Source organism: Lepidochelys kempii, chromosome 2, assembly GCF_965140285.1.
Source record: "Lepidochelys kempii isolate rLepKem1 chromosome 2, rLepKem1.hap1, whole genome shotgun sequence".
NCBI classification, from domain to species: Eukaryota; Metazoa; Chordata; order Testudines; family Cheloniidae; genus Lepidochelys; species Lepidochelys kempii.
Window position 1 is genome coordinate 237,139,296 of NC_136381.1, and position 15,070 is coordinate 237,154,365.

At 40.1% G+C, this 15,070-nt stretch overlaps 2 protein-coding genes across 18 annotated transcripts in view; one reads left to right on the forward strand and one right to left on the reverse strand.

The window, feature by feature from the left end:
- PDSS1 (decaprenyl diphosphate synthase subunit 1) overlaps positions 1 to 5,214 on the forward strand; it is a 44,071-nt gene extending 38,857 nt beyond the window's left edge. For all 9 annotated transcript variants that reach the window (XM_073334302.2, XM_073334303.2, XM_073334311.2 and 6 more), the window contains 2 exons: positions 1,582 to 1,662; positions 3,703 to 5,214. In XM_073334302.2, the coding sequence (XP_073190403.1) occupies positions 1,582 to 1,662; positions 3,703 to 3,843 (222 nt within the window). In that variant the 3' untranslated portion in view covers positions 3,844 to 5,214. The remainder of the gene's footprint in view (positions 1 to 1,581; positions 1,663 to 3,702) is intronic.
- ABI1 (abl interactor 1) overlaps positions 5,127 to 15,070 on the reverse strand; it is a 120,374-nt gene continuing 110,430 nt past the window's right edge. For 6 of the 9 annotated variants that reach the window (XM_073334294.2, XM_073334293.2, XM_073334296.2 and 3 more), the window contains 3 exons: positions 14,861 to 14,947; positions 8,705 to 8,890; positions 5,127 to 6,018 (listed from right to left, as the gene is read on the reverse strand). In XM_073334294.2, the coding sequence (XP_073190395.1) occupies positions 5,843 to 6,018; positions 8,705 to 8,890; positions 14,861 to 14,947 (449 nt within the window). In that variant the 3' untranslated portion in view covers positions 5,127 to 5,842. The remainder of the gene's footprint in view (positions 6,019 to 8,704; positions 8,891 to 14,860; positions 14,948 to 15,070) is intronic. The other 3 variants (XM_073334297.2, XM_073334298.2, XM_073334299.2) reach the window with 1 other exon arrangement.

The following is a 15,070-nucleotide window of genomic DNA, read 5'->3' on the forward strand; positions in this document are numbered from 1 at the left end:
GTCTGGTTTTTCTATATTTTTGCAAGTTAGGTTATTAGTGCTTTGACAGTCTTGCAAAACTACCAGAGAGGAATAATACGCAAATTGTAATTAAAATTGCCATAATACAGTAAGAAAGTTGGAATTGATAGAAAACCCAGTGAGCACTAACCGTTGTAGGTTCTGCCTAAGGAAATTGCTTGAAAGCAGTAAGAGGAACATTGTCATTAGGGAGAGATGTAGGTCCCCAATACAAAATTTCTCAAGTTACAGATTGGTGCTGAAAATCCTTTACAAATGTATAGCACAAGTTAAAATTTAGCTTAATCATAGCTGTCCCCTGATGAGGAAAAAATAACTATTTTTATAAAGCAGCACAGTGATGCTGAAGTTCCTGCATGCTGTGAAATAATGTGTTCTAAAATACAACATCTGGAGGAAGTAAGGGCTAGCAGCTGTTGGGATTTGACAGCGATTTACCCAGACAATGCACTTTAGACTGGCAGAGTTGTAGAGTAAGACTTTTACTCATTAACCACACTTTTGAGGCTGAAAACACCAGTATCCTACTTTTTAAATGTTCAGATTTGATATGAAAAGCCAGAGTTATTAGCTACATTAAGTATTTAGATACCTATGCTGTCATCCTTGAATGTAAACAGGAAGAGTTTAGTATGCATTTCTGAATATGTATACCCTCTCATCACTGTACTTAAACACCCACAGCTGGCCTGGATCAGCCTGCCTGAGCCCAAAATTTCTGTAGTGCAATTGTATAGCCCCTCCCCTGCCCACCCCCACTGTAGCTGTTTTGTTGCCATAGACAGTGGTTTGGTTTGGTATTGAATTTTGAGCTAGATATTACCTGCAGGGATGATTACAAGTAGAGGAGGAAAACAGCCCTTACTTTGCCCATTTAATTCAAATCTACCATATTCAGTAAGGGTGGGGATCTAATTTGGGTCCAATTCTAATTAAATATTTAGCACATTAGGAAGTCTGATGCACATCAAATGGGCCAGGTTCAGTTATGTTTGAATGGCTGTGTCTTATCTTGCCTCTCCCCAAGAAATGGGGCACATCTAATTTACACTACATCCAAGATTTACCATGACTCCCCCCCAGATATCCAGAGGGTTGGTTTCTGCTCCTTAACTATTTTAAAAGAACAGGTTCTGTACTACATTGATCCCTACTGCATCTATATTTAAAACCAACACAAACTTAAACCTGAGATGCAGCAAGTAATATGTGCAGGGGGAGGGGGGGGAAGAAATAACCTAGTTACTGGAGGCTGTGTGAAAGTGAAGCTTCTACCCCATGCCTTGTATTATTACCTTTCATCAGAGGAGCTCTAAAGCATTTTTTTCAAAGCAGGTAAGTTATCCTTGTACAAATGAGATAAGAGGCCCAAAGTCAGTCAGTCTGACCCTCAAGACACCTGAGTAGAGTAGAAGCCTCTATTAGATTGTTTGAGGTTGTATTAATAGACTAGGTCCAGGGATCTAGTACATTTTTATCTGCCTTTTGACAATGTAACAGACAGCTATGCAGAGAAAACATTGCATAAGTCAATAGTTAAATTTTCTCCTTCATGCTTAGTTTCCAGAAATGAATGCTATGATCATGAGGAGATTCAGTTTGCCAGGTGATGTTGAACGTGCTCGGCAATATGTACTTCAGGTAAGACTAGTATGAAGTATAAATATATTTAATTCTTCAAATTAGTGTAGCAGCTAGAGGCAATCTAGAATTCATTGCATGAATTAGCCACAGATGGTAGGGCTGTATTTTTTTTTAAAGCATGTAACTCTAGGAGTGGTTCTCAACCAACCAGGACTACCCCTGGGGGTACACAGAGGTCTTCCAGGGATGCATTAAACTCATCTAGATATTTGCCTAGTTTTATAAGAGGCTACCTAAAGCACTATTAAAGTCAGTACAAACAAAATGAGAAAGTAAACTATTTCAGTAATAGTGGGCTGGGACTTTATAAGTAAGTCATTTAAATGAGGTGAAACTTGCTATGCAAAACAGATCAGACTCATGAAAGGGATAAAATAGTCTAGAAAGGTTGAGAACACTGAACTACAGGATGTAATCAAAAGATAGTGTTGCACATGTATTCAAACTTTGCTGGCTCCTGGGGTGAAAAATAGCTTGCTGGCACTGTACTTAAGAGGAAGAGAGGAGAGGCAAGTTACTGGATTAGATAGATGCAGCAATACCTCTGTAATAGTTAATGCACTGGATCCAAGAGGGTCAGATTCCAAGAACTCAGCTACTGGTCAGTACCAGGAACTATGTTTATGGGGTACAAAAAACATAGGTAAAGTCAAGAGAGAGCCTGCATTGCTTATTAGTTTAAATCTGGCCCTGCTAAAAGATTTCCAGTTTAATTAATAATTTAACATTAGAAACTAAGATTTTAGAGGTAGAGTATTGTGTAATGAGAATACATCTGTCAAATTTAAACTTGCAGCATTTGGATGTTCGCATAGGACATGACCAACCAGAAGTACTCAGTTTAATTCACTAACCACAGATATTCCTGTTTAATAAATCAGTTTTAAATGCAAAATGTTTTGATTTGTCTTTATGCTGCACATTTAAAAGGTAGTTTAACAGTGAGAAACAATTACTGTTTGTGCATTTGAATCCCAATTTCCACTCAAATGCACCTTGACAAGTCATGAGTTCAAAAATTAGTCACCTCTAGAATGTACCATGGGCCCCTTTCTAATCAAAAGTTAAAATCAAGAATCTGAGTATGTTATACCCATTTAAGCAATTATATTAAGTATACTGTATCGTGGTTAGCAAGTAGTACCAGATTATATGAATGAAATCAATCTTTCTTCAGGAAAATAACTGAAGTGTAAATGTAAAACAAGATTAAAATCAAGCTTTCTTGCTTGCTGATTTAAATCCAGTCTGTGACTAGAGCAAATGTAGAGGGCTTAAGGGCATGGCTACACTTGCAGATGTAGAGCACTTTGAGTTAAACCCGCCTTCAGAGAGTGCAGTAGTGAAAGCGCTGCAGTCTGTCCATGCTGACAGCTTCAAGCACACTGGCATAGCCACACTTGCAGCAGCATTGGGAGCAGTGCATTATGGGCAGCTATCCCAGCATGCAAGTGACTGCAACCTGCTTTTCAAACAGGGGTGGTGATGAGTGTATGTGGGTTTTTGTGAAGGCTGAGAGCCTGTCAGCATGGTGTCTTGTAAATTCAGACAGCAGCAGACCCCCCTGCCTCCCTCTCTCACACACGCACAGAATTCCACACTAATGGTTGCTTTGTCTTGGAGCAGATAAGCAGCAGGCTGTCAGAAAGGGAGCTTTCAAAGGGCATATCTGCATTCCTGCAGCAATTCAAAAACAATTACAAGAGTGGCCACTTGATTTAAGGAAATTATGGGACATTTCCAGAGGCTGATCAGAGCACAGGAATGCAACACCTCATTCATGCTGACCTCTGGGCGTTTCAGCCAAGACACAGCAAGCATTAATCTTCTCAGCGCAGTAGAGTACTCTCGCTGTGGTGTCAGAGCGCTCTACATGCCTTGCCCGTGAGCTAGGGCACTTTAATGCGCTCTAACTCGCAAGTGTAGCCAAGCCCTAAGACACTCACTCACTTCCAACAGCACTGCTGTTTTACATGTAGCAATGGAAATAATTACTACTACTATGTATTACCTTATTTAATTTTTTTTTCCTTAAAGAGTGATGGTGTACAGCAAACAACCTACCTCGCCCAACGCTACTGCCATGAAGCGATGAAAGAGATTAGTAAACTCCGGCCATCCCCTGAAAGAGATGCCCTCATTCAGCTCACAGAAACTGTACTCACCCGGGACAAGTGATACACCTTCTTCCACTCATTCTGGCAGCTACTTACCAGACTGTGCCTACAAAACTACACTTCAAAACATCGTGGTTTGCTTCCAGTGCTGGTTACCAAAAAATATTTTTATAAAATATTTTCTGAAATTAATATACTTTAAGTTTATGAAGATGTTTGAGGGAAGCCATACAACTATGAAACAAAATCAATCTTATTGTGCTAATTGTCTAATTGTGTTTTAATAAGGGTGTTTGTTGTGGGAAGTATTGTTTACACTTAATATTGATGTACAAGGCCACAATGAGAATAAAGAGGAGTTAAAATTAATGGGTTCAAAATATCACTTCACACTTACAGTAATATTTAATGTTAAGGTTTACTGCAAAACCATGGTTTGATTGCTTTCCAAGCTGTGTGTGTTAAACTTCAAAAGTACCCAAAATGTTATATAGGAGAATGGTTTATTATAAAAGACTGTACATAAACTTTAACAAGTTATATACAAATTAAGTGAAGACTTTCCAATTTATAAAGAAAATACAGGTAAATTATCGGTTGCTAATTTTTCAGAAGGTGAGATTAACAGTTAAAGCAGAAAGCATTTGTAAGTTACAATGATTTTAGGGAGGAAGGTGGGGAAGTTTCAATATTTCTAATTTTACACTAGAAAAAAAAAGATGCAGCAACCAATCAAGCTTCCAGCTGCTAGTCTTTTAGCACTTTGAAGTCCAAAACAAACCTTTACTGCATACTCTACTTCAGATAAGCCAAGCATTACAGTTTTGTATAAACTGCGGTGAACATCCCATCTGACTTTTTGCCTAAATTCCCATAATGCCGTGGAGAGGCAAAATGCATGCGTCATTTTCCAATAAACAGGCTGTGAATGTCTGTCCCCTCTTTCTGTATGACTGCTAACTCTGACACCTATTTGGTGTATTATCAGCTTCAAAATACAAAATTTCTCCTGTTGGTCCAGCATACAGTTTGTGTTTAGTAATGTCAGTTGCAGCAAAACTGAAATAAATTATTAAATTACAATGAGTTCAACACTCAGCTGAGAATCCTTTTTCAAGTACTTAATTTTAGCAGTACTCAAACCCTTTACACAAGATAATTTTGAAAGAACTTTGTGGTAAGTGGATAATTTCCAGGTTTTATATATTTGCCCACTAATGTCAATGTTAAAAATAAGGCTACAACACTTGTATTTAGTTTAGTACATTGCTAGTGATAACACAATCATAAATTGACTGACTTAGCCAAGCAATTAGAAGTGCTGACAAAGTAATGGACAAGACCTTTGGTTCCACTTATATATTTATGAATGGAAAAGTTGTAATGCAAATTTACTCATTAAAAAAACTTGGTACAAATTACACATACATAAGACCACCCATTTTTGATTCACATGGACACCTTAGAGACTCAAGCAATTCATTATAATAGATTTTAGTGAGTACTCCAGGTAAAGTTTACAACAAATTGGAAGCATCTTGGATTTTTAAAAAAGTATATTTCAATACATAAGTTTGTATGCATGCTTTAAACAATTATAGTTCAAGAATGAGCAAGAGTCTAACAAAAAGTAATATGACCAGCACTGACATTAAACTTTTCACCCAGATTTTAATGTTAGTCTAACTTAATGTTAGTTACCATGCTGCACTGAAAAATGTAATGGCACAATCTGAATCATGGTTCATTAAATATTATACCCTACTTCCCAAGAATATTTAGGCTGGTCATAAAATTAACAATGCGTAAGTAAATAAGCATAACCAGTAAGAAGACAGTTGCTTGTTTTACAAATTGCTATCAGGTAAGACAAACCTGTCTCCAAAGATTTATGCTTATGGAGATGGACATTCTTCAATCATACCATTAAAACAGTATAGCCTGAAAAGATGGGCACATTTTTTTTTAAAGTGTATTAAGACAATTGTTAACCTTTAGTTCCCTCTTGTAAATAATCATGGTATGATTGAATACAAGACCCAACTTAAAAAGCAAAGATTCTAATCAGCATAGTGCATGATTGATTCAACATAGTTCCCAGGGAACAGGCCAGTCACTCGATTGCAAACTCCTTCATACCACCCATCATCATTCTTCTTTATCACATAAATGATTGCACCTTCCATAAATGACAGCTCATCATCCTTGTCCTTTGTGTAGTCATATATAGCAACAACTAGGGATGAAAAGAGTCAGACAAATTAGTTTGGCATGTACTATTACACAATACACATCATTTTGAAGTGCAGGTCTCATTTTTAAAGTGACTAGTAAGGACATCTCAGGGTTTTCAGTGTTGGTCTCAGTGATTACTTGTAAACGGAGCAAATTAGATACAGGAAAGTCATCTCCCCCACCCCTTCAACATGAAATCTGGAGAGTCAGAGATTTTCCTCATATCACCACCACTAGTAAAGGTGGTGTACAGATCCAGTTCGGCCATCAATTAAACTTTTGGCTTCCACAGATGTAACTGATTGGAATGTAGAACATAGAAAATGTTTGAGATGCATGAAAAGGAACAGAATCCAGTTCACTGAGGTGTAAAAAAGAAGTGTAAACTGTTAGCCTTGTAGCCACAACACGGTTTGTCACAGGAGATATAACCTGAAATACACATCTGTTAAGGTACTATTTATATAGTTTTGTAGAGTAGAACCTTACCAAGGATAAAAGTAGCTATTCACTAAATGCTGGCCATGTTTATGTAGTATAGCTTTTAGTGAAAATCCTAAAGAAATCAGATCCACGTAGAAGATATGCCTTTTAACAGCTTCCACTTATCATAAGCAGCATATGACAGTGCTGTGGATCTACAGTTTCCAACCCTGCAGATTACTCCTGTGGTGGTGAATTTAGTTCTAAGATTAATTATTTTAATTTAGGAGATTTTTAGCTCAAATAAATTAAGGATGCAATCACTCAAGAATTAGGAAATTCCAAAATTGAGGTTCCCTATACAACCTTAAATTGGCCCCCAATTTACATTTTAATAATTTTTAAACTCATGACCACATACTATATTTTTCCATAGGACCTTCAGGGCGCAGGCTGAACTGTGCTCTGGTAATAAATCAAGGTTGTTGGCTGTAGGACCCCTGCCTCAACTGTTGCAAAAGTTGGAAGGTATGTAGCACATGAGGAAAGAAACTGCATCAAAGAGAGGAGGGTCTGGTGGTTAAGATTGTTGAATGCTGCTCTAGAGAATTAGATTCCTTCTATCACTGCCTCTGCCACCGGGTTCCTATGTGATGTTAGGCAAGACGCGTAAACCAAAGTTTTGACAAGTGGCCACTAGTGTTTGATTTATGGAAGTGCTGCGCACTCAACTGCAACTGAAGTCCATGGGAGCGGTGTTTGGAACATGTAAAGCGCTATAAAATGCTAAATACTCCGAAAAATAAGGCCCTATGCTGTTCAAATTGTGCACCTAAATTTAGTGGACACTTCTTACTTTAATCTTTGCCTCATTTCCCCCTGTATAAAACAGAGATAATAGCACCATCTTACAGGGGTACTGAAGATATAATTAATGGTTTTGAAGAACTAAGATGTGAGCACTAAAGAGCAGCCACTGAGGAAAATTAACAATTCTGTATTCAGTTCAGGGTTTGGAGGGTGCAAAGCAAATAATGCCTGGGGCGCCACATTGAATGCTTAGCATACAACTATGGAAGAAGTGCTGATTCAGTGAGCACGTTTCATCCTGTACATTCAGTGAGAGGCAGGAGTCCTATGGAAAAAATAGTATGATTATGTAAATGAAGACAAGCCACATGCACAAGACGGCCAAATTAGCATTGCACAAGAAGCCTGAATTCTGGCATTTCCTAAGTGTAGAGTGCTTGACATTTCAACCTTAAATGTAGTTTTTAATGGATGCAAGATGGATTTGTGTTGGGGCAGAGGGTAGGTTGAAGAAAAAAAACTTTCCACAGTGAGTAATTACAGTGGTACCACTGATCGGTTTCATGCTCCTTAGTCAGTTCCAAGAGCGTACATGTGGCAGATATCCGGAGAAGGGAGTAACTTACGGTCTGGGCACATTAGTAAAATGAACCTATGTTGGCATCACTCAGTCGTCTATAAACTGGTGCTGAAAACAGTTTAGCAACTAATGAAGATGGAACATAATAGTTTAACTGTTACAGGGAAGAAAACATACTTCCAGCTCCAATCGATCACTATCACATTTTCCCTAACTGTGAAACATTTCCCCTTTCTATGGTGGCAGTCAAATCATTTTAAACACCAGGTCACAGGAAACCTGTTGCTGGCAGTTGTCACAAACTGGTTATTTTCTTAGCATAGACTGACCCTATAGCTAGGAATTTGGCTTGTCAGTTATTTGCAGAAACAAACATTACAAGTCTTACGAATGAGCTCAGGAGTTCCATATGCAAATAGGATTTAAAATACTCTAAGGCATTTCTCAAACAAAATCACTATATTTTATTGTTAAAAGGCTAACATAAGCTACCTTTGTTATCTCATTTATTCAACAACAAGGGAAAAAACCCACGATCAGGCTTTTTGGCCCCACTGGTCTTTCAATGAAGTTATTTCTGGATAGACATCCAGTAGGGCTGACGCAGCCATTGCTGGTCTAATTGTTTAACAAACAAGATGAATGAAATCTAATTTATAGCTATTTCTTGTAACGATGGATTACTTATCCACTTCATTCCAGTGTGAGTGTATCAAAGGCTAGATTTGTTACACTGGGTACAGGCACTGAGAAGTTAGGAAAGAATGGTTATAAATTTGGATTGAGCAGGGAGATTTTGGTTTCCTTTCAGAGCCTACAAGTCAAATTGCAGTTATGTATTGCCACCATGTCAATGTATGGATTGATCTCTTACCTTTCTCAATATAGTTTTTAGGGGCCCAAGCAGGGTCTCCATCTGCATACGGATCACTGTACTGCACTACTGCAGCTTCCTCATCCTCATAATCCACAGGGGGAGGGGGGGGAGGAGGAGGAGAATCATCAAACATAGGCATCTCATCTGGAGGTGGTGGTGGAGGAGGAGTTGGACTATCCGCAACTAAAAAAGGTTTGAAGGTTTGCATCAGAAACAGTCATTTAACCTTAGGCTGTGCATTGTAGAGAAAGACATAGCATGCACTAGAATACCATGCACGGCTTAGAAACAAAGGCTTTACGTGTTAAAGCTACAAAACACAACTATGTTATTAGTGGTCAAATCTATGTATAAATGCTACTAGAGTCAAAGCACATGCTCCTGGGGCATAAGCTGATTGCCAGCAGATAGAAAGGATTTTTGCCCCATCTCCATGTATGACAAGTGACTAGATGCAATATACACACGTGCAAGGGGATGACAGGCATCCTCAGAACCAGGAGGTAATTGGGCACCATGATGAATCAGTGGTTTGACATGGTTTTGCAAATCCTGTTAATGCATTTTGTATATACTTCATTTCTGTTATTCTGAGCACTAATTTATTTGCTTCTGTCTTATTTTGAGAATTATCTTTTTACAAAATCTGGTGTAGGACAAGAAGGGAGGGAAGTCATTAGTATATCAGATTTGACGAGGTAAGAGAAAACAGAATAATACACGTTCAGAGGAAAAGCTTTGTACAGACCCTTATTTTACAGGATAGTCTATGAGCACATGCCCTGGATTCAATTAGTGAATTAATGTAAACTGAGGATAGGCAGCCATTGCTCTCAGGGGAGGTACATGAGGAATTAAATGCATAATTCAAAATATCAGCTCTCTAAAGAGATTCCCATATCAGCACAATTACTAGTGGCTTTGGGATAGGGAGAAAGGAAAAAATGGAAGTATAAATTATTGTTCAAACCCATCTATCTCAAATTAATCACCAATATTCAGAATAGAAAAATATCAGTCAAGAACTGTACAGCAGCTCTCCCTACCCTCCTCAAGAACCTTTGCCATACAGGCCACAGACTTCTGCCCCCAAACCCCTGATATCCACACACACCTGCAGGTCCCGCTGTTCTCTGCACCGGGGAGTGCCCCCGTCGGCTTTTCTATGCTGCTTGTATGGCGCTGGTGACCGTGAGCGGTGCTGGATTGTCTGTGCATCCTGCGGTGTCGGAGAACGCCAGTGCCGAGGGTCTCAGACTAGAGTCCCTCCTTGGCACCATGTCATGTACTCATGCCGGGGCACTCCATACGGACACGCTCAGTGCGGGGTCCTGGCGGTCCGCAGCAGACTGGGGACGAAGGGCGGATTCCATGAGCAGCTGCTTCAATTGGAAATCTCGCTCCTTTTTAATTCTGGGGCAGAAAGCCCTGCAGATCCTGCACCTTTCCATCTAGTGCTCCTCTCCCAGACATGAGTCATGGGGGTCCCTTGTTGGCATAGGCTTGCTGCAGGTTCTGCAAGGTTTAAAGCCTTGGGCTCAAGGCATGCCCAAGAGCCCAAGGGGGCGTGGGGGTGTGTGTGTGGAATCTCTGCTCCCAAACCTCACTATATACACAAAATATACACTAACAACAACTAAACTAGGCTAAGCTAACTATATGAAAACGCTAAGGGAAGCGCTTGCTAAGCAAGCGACAGCAGTTCCAGACCGTTACTTGTGGTAAGAAGGAACTGAGGAGGGGCCGGGTCAGCAGGGTCGTATATTGAGCGCCATGAAGGCGCCACTCCAGAGGCTCCACAGCTAACCCAACGGGAGCTGCTAAGGGAAAGTTTTCCAACAACTGTGCACATGGCGCCCACACACCTGATTGGAATGGACATGACCACCACATCTCGAAGAACAGTTAAGAGAAGGTGGGTAACTCTTTTCTAAACACTGGCTTAAAAACTCTCATCCAGCCGGCAAATAAGGGCTGGAAATCCATCTTCCCCATTCATAGGAAAGATATGGCCTTTAACCTCTATATATGGGCAACAGACATCTCCCAACTGCTCTCTAGGTCAAACCCCTCATTTTAGCCCCTCTGCCTTCCCACTGCAATGCGAAACATTTCATTACACCTTCCCCGTTCACTCCCTGCTACTGATCATCCTGCCAACCAGGACAGAGGCCAAAGATCTATCTGTACCCAATCAAATCTTCATATACAGTCCCCTCTGTGGAGGAGTACGACAGCTATTTAACAATGCACAACAATCTACATGACCGTTTAGGATAAAAAATGAAAAAAACACTGTATCCAGTTAAAGTTCTGAGCCCAGCATGCTGGCAGCAGCTGCACAGAGAGAAGGTGGAAAGCCTCTGCTCTGAGCCTTGACTGAGTTGCTCAGTGATGGAACCTGTGCCCAGTCTGGCAGGAGCTCCCTCCTTCCACTCAGATTTCCTTCCAGTTCCTGTGACCAAGCTGCAGCCAAGCAGCTGTGGAACAAATCCTTTTCATGAGCATTGGGGTCCCACTGGACAGATTCAGCCATGTGCCATATATTTGGCATCCCTCCTATAGAAATAATTTAGTTAGGAGTAATATAGTTGATGGACCAGAACCTGAGCAGAACACCAGAGTTAGCACAAAAAAAGTGTAATAATTCCATACAAGTGTCTGGGCCTTGTTTTGAAATTTCACCTTATAGCAACACTAGTTGCATCGTGTTCCACTGCACTGTTCTGAGGGCACGGGATCAGTGCCACTGATTGAATCACCAACATCACTGAAGTTCCTTGGACGCCTCCAGTCCTCGTACCATCCCAGTCTGACCTTGTTTAACTTAGGACAGAGCTGGTGAAATGACAGCTCCCAGATATTGTGCCTCAACCATAGCGTTGTACAGCCGCACATTTACAGTGTAATATGCTAATGGTAACAAGGAAATACAGGACAGGGAGGGACAACAGGGTGATCGTGAGTGAAGGGGGTGTGTGTCCAGAAATTTAAATGAAAAATTCTTAAAGACCTCCTTACTCCTCACCTCCAAGCCATTGGTGGTTCTTCTCCCAGATAAACCCCCACTTATGCTACTCTCGTGAATTGGACTGTTTCCAAAACTAAACATTTTATTCTATGAGAGAGTAATGTCTTGTAGGTGTCATTGTCTGCACGGTGAAATATGACTTGCTAGTAGGTATAGTCTATTGACCCAATTCACTTGACACAGAAACATTCACACACAAATAAATGAAATAATATAGGAATTGGATTTGTTTCATACAGTATCTTGGGCACACATTTCACAAATTTATTTCCAATTCAAATGTAACATTCCCCCATAATTTCCATCTCTGAGCATTTTGGATTTTGTTGTATTTAATCATGCTCATCAATTCTTGTCCTGTTTCAACCAGTGAAAATGCCTTATCTTATTAACTGCAAAAGTATGTTAATTCAACAATAAGGTTGCTTATTTAAAAAAAAGTGTCAGGAAATGCTAAGTGAAAGTGCCAACAGATACACCCATTTGGCTGCAGCATACAAGTCTGTTTTAAACATTTCTCCTAAAACATACAAATTCAACTTCACATTTAATGGGAACAGGAAGTACTATATATGTGCTACTAAGTGGAGTAAACCCTGTTCTTGGAAATTTAACCTTTACACTTCCTCAATGATTTTAACTGGGCAACTGTAAAGTGGTATTCGCAAAAAGAAAAGGAGTACTTGTGGCACCTTAGAGACTAACCAATTTATTTGAGCATGAGCTTTCGTGAGCTACAGCTCACTTCATCAGATGTTTACCGTGGAAACTGCAGCAGACTTTATATACACACAGAAATCATGAAACAATACCTCCTCCCACCCCACTGTCCTGCTGGTAATAGCTTATCTAAAGTGATCAACAGGTGGGCCATTTCCAGCACAAATCCAGGTTTTCTCACCCTCCACCCCCCCACACAAATTCACTCAGCAGGAGAGTGAATTTGTGTGGGGGGGTGGAGGGTGAGAAAACCTGGATTTGTGCTGGAAATGGCCCACCTGTTGATCACTTTAGATAAGCTATTACCAGCAGGACAGTGGGGTGGGAGGAGGTATTGTTTCATGATTTCTGTGTGTATATAAAGTCTGCTGCAGTTTCCACGGTAAACATCTGATGAAGTGAGCTGTAGCTCACGAAAGCTCATGCTCAAATAAATTGGTTAGTCTCTAAGGTGCCACAAGTACTCCTTTTCTTTTTGCGAATACAGACTAACACGGCTGTCCCTCTGAAACCTGTAAAGTGGTATTAACTTTGTTTTGTTGCATTTATTTTTCTTTTAAAAAATAAAATGGGAGAGGAGGAAGGGTAGAAGTTGCCTGTTCTCAGTATTAACATTTAAATGGTTTCAGATCCAGATTTCAAATTCAAACCCTCTCTTGGGTGTGTACAACGTAAGTGCACAGTGACTTCCTGCACCTGTGCTGCAGCTATTGTTTAGGTGGAGATAGGGGTGGGGATTGCTCTAACCCAATCTTGTATTGAAGAAAAAAGCAGCAGCACACCTACTTGCAGTATATCAGCTGTGTCTGTGTAACAGTGGTATTCGGAAGTCTCAATAAAACCCTCTTCTATGAAGATACCCACAGTCAGAGTACAGGGCGCAGGAAAAAAAGGAGTAGGTCTTGTGGAATTTCTCTCAGGGGCCACAGAAGAAGCAACTTTCCAAGTCCTTAGGATCCATAAGGAAGGGAACCTCTCATGCCATGGAAGTCCAGCCTATCCACGTTGCTCTGTGGCCTTTGCGTCATACTGTTAATGGGGTTTGTTAGGGAGTGGGTAAGTGAAAACCCAGCAGCTGGGCAAAACTCAAACCCAGTTTTGTAAAGTGAAGTCTTTGCATCACTTTACACCACTGCCTAGAACTCCATTTTCCACTCTGGATGCTCACTTTCCAGTTTTCAAATGCAATGCACTATTTTTAAAAAAATGGATTTTGACTGAGGAAAGTTTTGATTGGGAAAGTTCACCCTTCCCAGGCCAGGTTTCAAACTTTAGTCATTTTTGCCACAGGCCTGTTAAAAAGTGAGCTCAGATTCTCTTCCTTTGGTTATAGACACACAAGTTTTTTTGTTTGTTTTTTTGGGTGGAGAGGATTCAGCTTCAAGAGGACTATAAGCATAGAAAATTTCAGTCCAAAAGATTAATTTTTCAGAAAGTTATTAGCATGTAAAAATGGGGTTCTAACATTTTGTAACCTTGATCTTTAGCAATTGCTAGCCCACTATAACAGAAGGGGTTTGGAAAGGTTTTTAAATGCAAACTTGTGCCATGCTATCTATTTTACTCGATACAAGGTTTATAGCACGCTCCTCACCGTCACATCTGGGCCCCTTGTCTTGGCCCTGATTCTGAAAAGTGCACAATATCCCCAAGGCAAAGGTGAAAACTTGACTGCTCAAGTATTCTTATGGGTGCTCAGCACCCTGTAAGGAGTCAGCTCCTTGCAGGATCAGTACCCTGAACACTCCCCCAAGACATGCTGAGCATCCATTGTTAATAGGAAATTGCAGGCACTTCGCACCTCTCAGGATCAGCTCCTTTGTTACTATCATTGCTCAACTTTCCAGAAGATGTCCAGATTCTAGTGAACGTTTTCACTTGTAGAAAACAGGAGGAAAAGGGAAGAATTGAGGCAAATTCCAGACTCCTATTTATATTAGATAGTAAAACCGCACCTTTCCTTTTGTTTGGCTACATGAATTTCTAACTAACTGCTACAATTTATGAGTTAACAATTACACAGGTGCATATTTTAAAAGGCTATGTAATCCTTTCTAATCCAAGCTAAGTAATTATCACTAGTGGTAGGCAGGAGGATGCAACACAATTAATTTTTTTAATTAATATATATTTCTACATCCACACTGAGCAGATGCCACATATTTCACATTTTTACTTCTATCATAAATTTGCAGCTCAAACCTTAAATGGGTCAATAATAATCATGCACATGTTATAAAAAATTGAAGAGTGTGCCCTTCAGCTCCAATAACATAGTGGCACTAGAATGCAAGATGGTATTAGCTTCTGAAAAGGAAACAAAATAGAGTCTGATTTGCCAGCCATGCATGCTAGAAGAAAACAGGCTCTACTCTTTGACAGCTCAGCTTGTACAAACTTACTGTTTTCCTGCACCCTGGCCACGAAGCCTGTGAGAGGTATCTGTGGAGTCAACTGAGGCATAGGGGGAGGGGGTGGAGCAATAGAAACTGGTAGCAACAGACCATATTGGGGAAGTAAAACAGATAAAGGAAAAAAGGAAACAAACAAAAGCAGCTGTCAGTAACGAGGACCACAAAACAAAGTATGCAAAGAACAACAACAAGAACACA